At 50.1% G+C, this 12103-nt stretch overlaps 1 protein-coding gene across 1 annotated transcript in view; it reads right to left on the reverse strand.

The window, feature by feature from the left end:
• DAAM1 (dishevelled associated activator of morphogenesis 1) overlaps positions 1 to 12103 on the reverse strand; it is a 55550-nt gene that overhangs the window by 21900 nt on the left and 21547 nt on the right. Inside the window, 13 exon segments of the mRNA XM_018082842.2 lie at positions 2701 to 2808; positions 2923 to 3080; positions 3083 to 3221; positions 3544 to 3731; positions 4066 to 4124; positions 4495 to 4633; positions 4759 to 4876; positions 5204 to 5270; positions 5686 to 5789; positions 5907 to 6017; positions 6472 to 6805; positions 8594 to 8688; positions 10478 to 10549. Of these exon segments, the coding sequence (XP_017938331.2) occupies positions 2701 to 2808; positions 2923 to 3080; positions 3083 to 3221; positions 3544 to 3731; positions 4066 to 4124; positions 4495 to 4633; positions 4759 to 4876; positions 5204 to 5270; positions 5686 to 5789; positions 5907 to 6017; positions 6472 to 6805; positions 8594 to 8688; positions 10478 to 10549 (1692 nt within the window).

Below are 12103 nucleotides of genomic sequence, written 5' to 3' on the forward strand. Positions count from 1 at the left end.
TGGACTTGCTTTTCTCCATCAATGCATTTACATCCTTACAGAGCTCCCCCCAGTCCCATGCCACGGCCTGAAACTCATAGCTCCTGTTGGTTTTTCTATTATATCTATCAAAACTGGTAAATGCTGGTATGGTGCACAGCTGCAGGGCTGAGCCCTTCTCTGGGGACAGGGACATCAGCAGAGCCTCAGCAGGGAGAAGAGGGAGGATACAAGGCTCTCCTGAGAGAGGAGATGAGACAGGGATGCTCCCAGGCTGAGCCCCAGGAAGCCCAGAGGGTTCCTGTCCTCCCCACATGGAAAGGGCCTTTCCAGAAAACTGCAGAGCTCACTTTATAGCCTGCATTTACATCCCAGCCTGTGATGTGGGAAAAGCATTTAAAGAGATGCTTAAAATTAAGTACATCATTAAGTCCCGGGTCTGTGCAGTACTTAGGGATTCCCAGGTGCTACGTGGCAATAAAACCAGCCAAATCCCAGCACCAGCAGCCCCATAACAGCCATCTGGGGGTGGTCAGAGAGCTCTCTGCACTGCACACACCTCTGCCCACTGTCCCCAAAGCCTGCTGGGGCACTGGACATAGGGATGCACCACTTCTGCAGCCCTGGTTTGCTTGGGGCATGGACAGACGGGCAGCCCCATGTCCCGAGGATATCATGTCTCAGGACAAGTGAGAGGCATGATCACTGAGCAAGTGGCTCAACACAGAGAATAGGCAGGAGAAACCCCTGCTCCTCCCCTGCTTGTTCAGGACAGAAACCAACTTCTGCTAGAGCTTGGTAATGCTGTGAGTTATTAAGGAATTAGTTCATTGTCCTTCATGGACAGCCTGTTCACTCCCCGAGCCCCCCACCATGTATAAAGTGCCCCGTGGTTTGCCTGTGTTAGAGAATTACAGAATGGTTTGGATTGAAAGAACCTTAAAGACCATCTAGTTCCAACTCCCCTGCCATGGGCAGGGTATGTTCCACTAGACCAGGTTGCTCAGAGCCCCATCCAACCCAACCTGGAACACTTCCACTTTATCTCATGGAGCACATCTAACCCTGCGTGCTGGTGTGTGCACTGCAGCTGCCTGCAGAGCTGCGCTGCCAGCAATGTTGGGGCACGCAGTCAGGCACCCCCTGCCCACACTGGGACTGCCAGTGGGAGCACTCTGGGGACTTCAGGTAGGCAACCACATCCCTCAGTCCCAGGGACATGTGTCCCATGGCTCCACTCACACAAAACAGTGCTACCACGAAGCCAGGGTGAGCCTCAAAGAACTTGTGCATCACATTCCCAAGGGTGGCTCCAACCCCAGCAGCATCTCACAGGTGGGACTTCACCTTGTCTTTCCCATATGCCTTCCAGATGCTCTCATAGCATCTTTTGCCAGTCCTAACCCAGATCCTGGTTCCTGTGTTCAGCTTCCTTTTGGTCCTTATCCCACCCAGGGCATAAGCCCATGTCACAGCTCTCCTTTGCAGCATCTCCCTGTTCCTGCTGGTCCCAAACCTAACCAGACGCTTCACCCAGCAGGACCTCAGCCAAGCCAAATTATTTTTAAATTCCTGCCTGGCAATAATCCACATCACACCAGGTGACTCATGGACTCGGGCAGGCAAGCCGGAGGGCAAACCGTCCCGCTGACACACAGGTTTCTATTCTTGTTCCTCTTCCATTTCCATTTCTTGTCCTCAGACGTGCCCTCCAGTAGACATGAGTCAAGCTCCAAAAATGCCGAGGGAAAGACAATGCTGTGGTCACCTATTCCCAAAACACTGGGGCAGCACGTACTCCTGGTGGGCTACTCTTGGTATTTGCCCTGCTCTGATCCACCCTGATCTTTCCCTCAGTTAGCCTCTGGAAGAGATTAAACTCTCGCACTGCTTAATGAGCTTATGGGTCAGGTCCACTCCTTCCCAGCCCCGTCCTTCCGCCTGAGCCTGGCACGAATGAGACAAGCTGGTCTCTTCTCCCAGTAATACAGCCAGGTGTTCAGCAACTGAACATCCTTTTTCAGCGTCTCTCCTTGTTTTTCCTCCTGCCTTCTTGAAAAAGTCATTGCTTTTGCCCATTTTCATCCTGCCTGAGGTGAAATAAGTGTCTAATTTTCTCTGTGTGCTTTGATGCCTTCCAAACTGTGGCTATACTGCTTGAACAGGAGATTAAAAAGCAGAGACTTTTGCCTGCAATGACACTATTTTGGTTTGGGATTTTTGTTCAAAGCTCACATTTTGCTCTTGGCTCACTACAAAAATAAAAGAAGAGATCCACCCATGGTAGATGTGGGCAAAACTTAGTCCTTCTTGGCCAGAGAGGGATAGAAATTTTCCACCCAATACAGAGACATGGAGCAATTGCTGTTAAGAGCAATCCAAAAATATTACCCAACTGTGGCCACATCTGGGGGTTATTTTCATACATTCCCTGTCTGGTTTTTTTGTGTTTTTTTGGTGATCCATCTTCACGACACAGATGGTCAGGTGTGTGGGCAGGGGTGAAATCAGGCACACCGAGCTGTGAACAGCCACCTCGCCACAAAAGGCTCTGGCATGTGGATGAGAGGATAAAGCAGATCGAGCTCATCTGGGAAACACGGTGTCGGTATGAAATAATGGTGGGAGATGTGTTTTGAGACCACAGGTGAAACCACGTGATCCCATAATGGTGGCACCTTGCCCAGGTCCTCACGTTGCCCACCCCGGGCCAGCCGTTACCTGCTGTCTTTGGTAAGCGGAGAACGTCCTTTCCAGGTCTTCGAGGTCCAGGATTTTGAACACTTTTGTGTCATCTATGTTGGTCCAGACGGTGCCTGCCAGCTTGTTCTGCAAGACAGTGGGAGCACTGCAGGCTGGGAGTCCCCTGCCCACCTGCCCTTACATCACCAGGTGGCCATCCGGCACTCCCAGTTTCACTGACGGAATTATTGCCCAGCTTACCTCTGGCAGCTTGGACCAGTTGAAGGATTTGAGGGCATTTGTCGGCTGAGGGATGCTCTTCTTCTTGAAGGCCATAGGTGCTCCGAGGGAAGGCATCATCCCACCCAGGGGTGGGGGTCCAGGGGGAGGTGGGGGACCACCTGGAGGGGGCGGTGGGGAGGCGGTGGGGGACATCCCCCTGGGAGCGGTGGGGGGGGTGGAGGGGGAAGAAGAGATCCAGGAGTTGGAGAAGGTGCAGGGCCACCAGGAGCTCCTGGTGGCATGGGAGGTCCTCCAGGGCTGGCAGCACAGATCGCCCTCTAAGAGAGAAAGAGGAGGGGGAACAGGTCATATGGGGCTAGGGGACACCACCTAAGAAACACCCCCACGCTGATTTTTAATCATTTTGGCTAGAATTTAACCAATAGAGGAAGCACTCAAAGGCTTCAGCACTCCTGACTGAGGTTCAATGCATCTGGAGAGGCAAAATCACCCCAACAGCAGGGACAGACATCTTGGTGGCTCTCCTAGCAAGCATCTTTCTCAGTTCCCCCATGTAGCTCAGCCTTCTGGAATCACCCCATAGCATTTGCAGGGGGTTTGGGACTGAGCCCACAACAGGGAGTAGGTCTGAGGTCTCACCCTGCTCATCTCGTGGAGCTGTGCTGTGAGATCTGCCACTTGCTGCTTGACCTGTTTGTGCTCGCTGGACTCCTTCTCCAGCTTCTCCTTCATCTTGTTCAGTGTCTGCATCATCTCTTCCTTCTCCTGGGCCTTGGCATCACACTCCCGCTCCTTCTTCTCCAGCTTCTGCTGAAGCTCAGTGTGCTCTGAAACAGCCCCATGAGACCACTTTATGGTGACTAACACTCCTTTTTGCTAACAGCAGCCTGCAGGGGACTAAACCCCACACTGCCCTGCAGAGAAGCTGCACAACTGAGAAAAGGGAGCCTTAATAAACCATTTAAGGTCTCTTCGTGAAAAAATTGTTATTTGCTTTTCCCATTTCCCTTGTCAGCCCCATGGCATGGTATTATCTCAGCCCCTCAATAAAGCCTGCAGACACATGTACAAATAAATGTATAAATACATGTATAAATACATGTCTATGTTAACTGTTTAGCTAAGGTTAAAGTTGACGCCATATATGTCTCCATCACTCACCTTTTCTCATTTTTTCTGCTTGCTCTTTCCACTGTTTCACTTCATTTTCATTGACTAACCTAAAAGGAAAAGACATGTAGCACATGAGACGATCCTACTGCAGCAAACAAGTGACCATCATCAGCAAGAAACACGACTGAGCTTCCAAACTGATATATCTAACACCTCTGCTCTGCCTCCTCCCCAGCAGGGTTTCGCAGTCTGGAATGCAAAATTTAGCAGTGAACATGTCAAAACTCCTAAATCTCAAGTATTGCTTGCAAGTGCTACCTATCAAAATGGATGTGCTTCTTCTATAAGGTGGGGTTGTAGTGAAGTCAACTGGGAAGTCAACAGCTCCAAGGATGTTGGCTTGTCCAGCCAAGGAGCAGGAACATCACTGTGTGACAGTCAGTGGTGAGTAAGGAACAGTGGCACTTGAGCACTTACATTCGGACAACATTTTTAATGTTGAAGTTCTCCAGGGGAGTGGCGTCGGGGTCCTGCCCTTTGTCACTCTGGATGACGATCTGCTGCACGATCCTGTCGAGCAGCAGCCAGTACTGGACAGTGTTGCCGCTTCTTTTATCTGCAGGGGGGAAGATGGGGAGAGACTGAGGTGAGCAGCAGGGAGGCCGTGGTGCCCCTGGGTAGAACGTGTGGGTAGGACATGTGGGCTGCCAGGTGGGTTTCCTCGCCTCTCCCGGGACTCACAAGGCATCTGGAGACAGTGGTGCAGGATGGACATAAAGTGCGGGTACGCCTCGCTGTGCGTCAGCCTCTTCCTCGTCAGCTCGAACATCTGAGTCGCACTTTTGGTGTCAATGTGGACCTGTGGAGAGGAGCAAAGAGAGGTCAGGCCATCAGACTGACAACAGCATCGCCTGTTTCCCAAGTCTCAGCTCCAAACCCCATGAGCCACCCCCCCCCCACGCTGGATGGACAGACAAGCCCCACTGCCCAGCGAGGGGCAAAAACACTGGTTGGCAGCCAGAGGAGAAGAGGGATGAAGCAGGCTCTAGGACAGAGGTTGGAAAAGGAGACAGATTTCTAATTTCCAAATTTTATCCAGAAGTTTGCCCTTCATCCCAGGCCGTGTGGGCGACTTTAAAAGGCAGAGTGATGCCGTGTGCCAGCGTCTGCAACAACTGGTACTCACCAGCTCAAATCTTTTGGCAAACTCCAGTTCGTCTTCATTTCTAAGCATTTCAAAAAAATCTAAGTGTCTGAGGAAAGAAAGGGAAAAAAAAATAGACTGTTAAAAGCAGATATAAGTGTGACAATTAATAAACTGCAGGCAGTCTGTCAGCAGCCCAGAGACAAACACTGCTTGAACCATCAACATGGATCTTCGGTCTCGAGTGCCCAGTCACTACAGCCTGTCCAAGAAGCCTTTTGGGATGAGAAGAGAAGGAGAAGGGCATCATCCAGGCCCCTGATGGCACATCCTTCCCAGCTCAACCCCATGTCAGAGCAAAGCAAAACCATGCTGGGATTTTCCCCTCCCTCTCTGGTGACAGCAAAGAATTTTCATAAGAGAGGTGAGTTAGAGCCATGTGCTTTCCCCAGAGACCAAGTCCAAAAACCAGAGAGCAAGGCCACAAGGCAAAAATCACAAGTGGGCTGGGGGTCACTACTCACCGGTCAAGGGTTGAATTTTCATGCTGTCTTAGTTTATCAATGACTGGTTGGATCCCAAGCATGAGGAATTCATATCTCAGATGGAGTCTGAAATCCAGGCTTTCCTGCAAGGGACAGTTGTGGGGTTAACACAGCAAGGTGTACTCAGAAAGACTATTGAAATAAAAGCACCCCAAACCCACCTAAAACCCATCCTCCTCTCCAAGAGTCCCAGCACTCACCACACCTGCCCCCTGGCTCAGGACTGCGTTGATGAAGGACATGATGGCTGTCTTGAGGCTCACTTCATCTCGATACCGTCCTGTGCTCTTGTCCAAGTCATTGATCAGCGTCTGCCAAACACACAATACCAATTAAATGCCCCTGACAGCCCCAACACTGCACAACCAGGGGACACACACAGGAACAACTCCTTGTGATGCTCCTACAGCCCCTGTAGCTAGTGATGAACCATCAGCTGTAGCCCACCCCAGCACCCATTTGGGCTAACATCAGCCCATCCAGATGTGCTCCAGCCTTGCAGAGCCATGATCTCAGTGACCCTGCACAAGCAAGCATTTTTTTTTTTTTGGTGGGGGGGGTGTTGCCTTAAATAACTGCTTCCTCCCTCTCTGCCCAGCTGCAGATCTCATCAGACACGGTTCTGCGGTAATTCCCAGATTTTTTTTAAGTTGCAAACGGCCATAACAAAACATCTGCAAGCGGCATTTAGATATCCAGGAGGAGGAAAGGACAAGAATGCTGAATTTCAGGAGCCATGGGAGAGGTAAGCCAAGACCCACCTACCTGAAAACGAGTCCGTTCGCTGGCGTATTTCTGGTAGTGCAGCATCGCCTCCAGTACCTTTTTGTGGCCCCCGGGAACCAGGCACACAGCGCCCATGATTTCCAGCACTGCCACCTTTGTCTTAATATTCTCCGTGCTCAGACTCTGAGCGATTACGTTAATACTCTCCAGGTGGGCCAGGACGTGGGCCCGGCCCAGGGAGTTGTTCATTAGTGCTTTTATACATCCAATGAGCGAGGTATGTATTCGAGACTCTGCTGTCTCATAGTCCATGCTTTTGAGAAAGTTCAGAATACACGTTAAGCCATCCAGGTCGATGAACCGGGTTACGAACCTGTCAGAAAGAGGAGTTGTAACGTTAAAACAAAACAGTAAAGGACCATTTTATCCTCAAACAGGGCCAACTTGTCGGTTGATGTAAACCCAGAACCTTCCTATGTACTTTTTCTTGGATACCAGAAATCCTGAAGGAGTCCTGTGGCCCAGATACAGGGATGGGGTTGCAAAAATCAATTTAATTGGTGTTCATAGTGTAGGCAACTAAGCATCATCTGCACAAGGTGGTCCAGAGTGTGGATATTTGGAAGAGGACCAGCTAACCCAGCCATCAGCACAAGTCTCAGGGTGGAGAATGAGAGTTTGCAGCTACACTGCTGCAAAATCTTCCCAGTCTTCAACCTGTGTCTTAAAACCCACTCACTCAGGACCAGTTTTGCACAGGACAGGAAGAAGCTCCCAAGTCCTAAAGTCACCTCCTCATCAGCTGCAGACATCCCAGTGTCAGCCCTTCTGCCTTCTGCTACCTCTCCTGCTTCACCATCCACATCCTTCTCTTCCCTTAGGCACATTTCACCAGTTTTAAGGGATTTCTGATTTTTATGATGACTTATAACACCAATGAACACAAAACAGACAGCAAATGTATGGCAGTGCCCCAGGCAGTTTCACTAGAGCAGGCAGACACAACATTTCATGCTGCTCAGGCATTTTAGGACCTCCCTGCCCAGTGCCATCCAGGCTGGGTGTCTTCTGGTTTGGCAAAAGGCACAGGCTCAGAAAGCAAATGAGCCAAGAACATCCCAGCACTGGGATGATTTTAATTCGAAACAAGCCATGCTGATGCGCAGCAACAAAAGGGGTAATTGCAGGCTTGGGAAAAACTGATTCCTCTGCTTCAAAGCCTGCTCTTCTTCCAGCCAAAGTCAATAGGAAAGTTGATGTTCACTTCCCTGGGTGCAAAAGCAGGTCCAACATGTAAAATTTTCTATAGAGCCTGCTGTATCACTCAAGAAAACACTCAAAACCCACTTTCAAGAGCTTGAAAAGTTTCATGCCCGGGTACCAGCCCTGCTCACTGCAGGGGCCAGCACCCACGAGGCCCAGGTGCCACAAAAATCAGGTGCTCACCCTCCACCCTGGGAATTTCTTACCAAGTACCATCACCAGAACCATCAAAAGAGAAATGGAAGAGGGGAATGTATTTTCAAGCAACAGAAAATTTGTCAGGTATTTCCTAATGAAACATATTCCCATCAGAATGTGTCAACTTGAGGCATCTTAAAGATTTTGCAAATGTGCACGCAGACTCCAGAGAAAACAAAATTAGGGAAAACTACAGACATTCAGAAAGAGTCCCACCCTTCCTTTATCCTCCCCATCAAAACCTCCAAGCAACAGTTTTATTTTTGCATTTCACAAGAGCCTGAAGACTCATGTGATTTTACTCCTTTAAAAAGTACAAGAGAAACTGAAGTTGAAACAGAAGGCCTGGTTGACCAACAAAAATTGCTGTGTTTTTTTTTAATTCAATCTGGAAGGAATTCTTGCATTCTCTTGCAGTAAGAAAAAAGGAAAATTTGGGGGGAAAGAAAAAAAAAAAAGTTGCTTGATTTGCCTGAACAGACAAGAAGGTCCTGGTGTCTCTTGGTCATGAAAAGGACCTCGAAAAACGAACAAAATGACAAAAGGTGAATCAAAAAGAGCAATTAGTGCCTGAGGGTCCTCAACTCCCTCATCCTGTGCAGCTTCCATTTATATTTCTATTTAACCCCCTGCTCTGCCAGACAACTCAAATCCAAAGCCACAACCGCAGCGACAAAGCCAGGAAAGGGAAGGGAATTGCCTCATTGGTTTCGTCCGCAGTGCAGTCTTCAAACTTTCGATTGTTTTATTTCTCTCCTCTTCATCTTCTTTTTCCAAGGCGATCAGTGATTTCCTCTGTGGAAGGAGGAAGACAGACATTAGAAAAACCCGTTCCCGAGGCCTGGGGGGCAGTTTTGGGCACCACCATATAAAAGAGACATTAAGCTATTAGAGAGTGTCCAAAGGAGGCCAGAAGGATGGTGCAGGGTCTGGAGGGGGAGTGTATGAGAACTGGCTGAGGGCACTTGGCCTGTTCAGCCTGGAGAAGAGGAGACTGAGGGGAGACCTCAGGGCAGTTACAACTTCCTCGTGAGGGGAAGCAGAGGGGCAAGTAGAGATCTCTTCACTCTCATGACCAATGACAGGATTTAAGGAATGGCATGATCACTAAGATCATTAAGAGTTAACACCCTGCAGGTAGGAGTGTTGTTACTCCAAGTCACTGGCCTACAACTCATCCAGACAAGCCCATGTTGGAGGATGCTGGCGACTGTCCCGCTGGAGCCCTCAGACTCAGATAAGAGAGAGAAATGCTGCAATTCAGGCAGGGGTCATCCCAACTCATGGGCTCTGGATGCAAATCCTGTCATGTCCCCTACAGCCCAAAACCCTCCAGGAAACACGCTTTGTAAAGGAAAGAAGTAAATACATGCATCACAGTGTCCTGAGGTGTCTGGCTGAACCCTGCTCAGAGGTGTTGTGGGTGACATCTGGGTGACGTGAATCTTGATGTGTTTCCAGGGGGCTGTGAGGGTGCAAGGGGCTAAGCCCATGCTGATTATGGGCCCACACAGGGAAGGTGCTAAATTTGGGCAAGTGAGAAGGAGGGGCCCTTTAGCCTCTCTCATGCAGCCCAATAGGTACCCATGTGCCTCTGCAGAGGAGGCAGGGGCTTCAGGGGACACTCCACAGCCTGGAGGGGATGGAATGCTGCATCCACACTTGGGGTCAGCCAGGTGGGTGCTGCCAACCCTGTCACTCCCACGTCTCCCAGTGCAACCCACCAGTGTGTATCTGGGTTGGGGACAGTGGTTGTATGCACAGGATGCATCTCCCACACTGGATTCTGCTCTCCAGATGGTGCTGGAGGCTGGGATTTTGACTCCTGCACCTGGGTAGCATGGCTGCCTGCAGCGCTGGGCATGCATGGGCTCCCTCCAACTCATGCAACCAAGGCCACAGCTAAAGCAACATCCTGGGTGCTTCCTGCACCACCCGACAGCACTGGGCCCTCAGAGGTGTCAGGGTGAGCCCTGCCAGAACCAGCTGAGGCTAATCCAAAGCAGAGAGAAAGGGTCCCAGCAGATATAAGGAGCTGTGCTGACCCCTGCCTTTAACCCAGCTCTTCTTCAGCAGCGCACTGGGGAGATCAAAGCCACCCTCCAGGCATCTGGCAGGCTTTGATCACAAGCCCAGCCCGGCTCAGGGCTTTGCCTGGCTGGCAGCCCATGGCCAGCACTGCATGTTCCTGCCTTCCTGGAGGGGAGCAGTACATTCCCTCCTGCCTCACAGCCCCCTGCTCACCCCTCTGCCCCATCCCTGGAAGTGTTCTAGGCCAGGCTTGATGGGGCTTGAAGCAACTCGATCTAGTAGAAGGTGTCCCTGCTCACGGCAGGGGGGTTGGAACTGGATGATCTCCTAGGTTCCTTCCAACCCAAACCATCCTATGATTCTGTGATTATATGAAAAGCCCTGTGTGCTGTAGGAGCATCTCCACTTTGCAGCTGCACCTGTTGGTCTATCAGGTGATGTTGCCTCTACAAACACTGGTCACCCTCTCAGACACAGCACTGACAGATTGTCACCACTGTGTTGCTGCCCTGTGTGGGGTTCACAAGCACCAGAGCATTGGGGAAATACTTACAGCAGCCATTGAATTCAGCTGATCAATATAGAACTCTGGCCAGCTGGTGGCTCCTTTGTTTTCTTCCTGGTCCTGGTGGGGGATAAAAAAGTGAAACGAAACCAGAATATTAGTAGAATAGTGTTAACGTTCCTTGCCCTTCATGATCAACCACCTCTAAAGAGCCCTTTGGCTCTTGCAATACTTTATATGTGTGACTTTCTACATTCTGAGCTCACCCCTGACAGCTCCAGCTATGGGAACATTATCTGATTTATTGAACTAGCAAACTTTATATATGATTACACCATCTGCCTGTGACCAAACATTGCCCCAATGATACTGCATCGGTCTTGTGACCATCAGCTTCAGAGAAACCACACTGAAATTTTATATCCAAACTTCTCATTTCAACTCTACAGTGCCCCTGAAGCTTCGGCTGCCAAGCCTTGATGAATATGCTTTGAGGGGGGAAAAAAAGTCTTTTACAAGCAATGGAGAGTGTTTAAACAAGACATGAACTAGGCTCCACTCTTATCAACATCCTAAGAGAGAGACTCCAGGCACAACAGACAATTCCTCTGGGGGCTTCATAAGTCACTAGGAGGGAACACACACCTGGTAATATTCCCTGTTAAAGGATGTCATCTCTGGGCCTGTAATCTTTGTCACTGAATGATGCAGCTCTGCATTTGATCATCCTGGTCTACAATGCCCTGAATCTGTCGTTACTCATGAGGGGTTTACAGGTTCTACCTTGTTCTTGTAGGATATGGCTGAAGGACCTCTGAGCCCAGCTCAGATAACTAATGCAGCATGTCCCCAGGGACTGCATGAAGCAGGCAGAATTTGAGGGACTATTTCAAAATCAACTCTTTTCCCCCCTTTATTTTCCTAAAAAATGTATATCAAAAGAAGAGGGTTTCACAGCAGAAATGCCACACAGGTCTAGGCTGGAGTCAGCAAATACTACACAAATCCCAGACATCTTCCATCGGTAACCCTCTTCAGTTCTGAGCCTGACTCTTCCCTAACTTAGGAGATGTTTGCAAAGCTCATCCTACACCATGGTTGCCTACGATGGTGGGAGCTGGATGACCTTCTCGTCTGCCCCCACGTGTGTGCATGCAGACAGCTCCCGATTCCCTGGCTGATCTCAGTGAGCCCGAGGAGCAGAGTCCCAAATATTTACCACAGCTCAAGAGGTATATGCTGGAAATGTTTGTGCATCCAAACTTCCCAAGGTGCAGTTTGCCAGGAAAAGGACACACGGAGTCAAGGATAGGTAATTCAGATGAGACTCAACTCACCCCCGGGCAGCACAGCCTGTGCCCACAGATCTGACCTTTGGCTTTCACTGTGCCTGGCTCCAGGGTAGGGACAAAAGGAGTTTGAGAGCAACAAGGGGCCTGCAAACCTCTGCCCTTTGCTTTCATACTTCTCCTGACCCCCACAGTGGCTCAGAGGTGCCAAAGGGTTGGGGTGAGACTCAGGCCACCTGTCAGCTCAGCGTCGATCCTGTCTGACACAGGCAGCCAGGTCTTTCCAGTTCTTCAGCTGAGCCCTGTGCACATGTGCCAGCCCACCCCTCCAAGCTGTCTTATGCTCCAGATCCATCAGATCCCATGCCATGGGAAGGCTCTGCAC

The sequence above is a fragment of the Manacus vitellinus genome, unplaced genomic scaffold (genome assembly GCF_001715985.3).
Source record: "Manacus vitellinus isolate BGI_N305 unplaced genomic scaffold, ASM171598v3 scaffold_6_pilon, whole genome shotgun sequence".
Taxonomy (NCBI): Eukaryota; Metazoa; Chordata; class Aves; order Passeriformes; family Pipridae; genus Manacus; species Manacus vitellinus.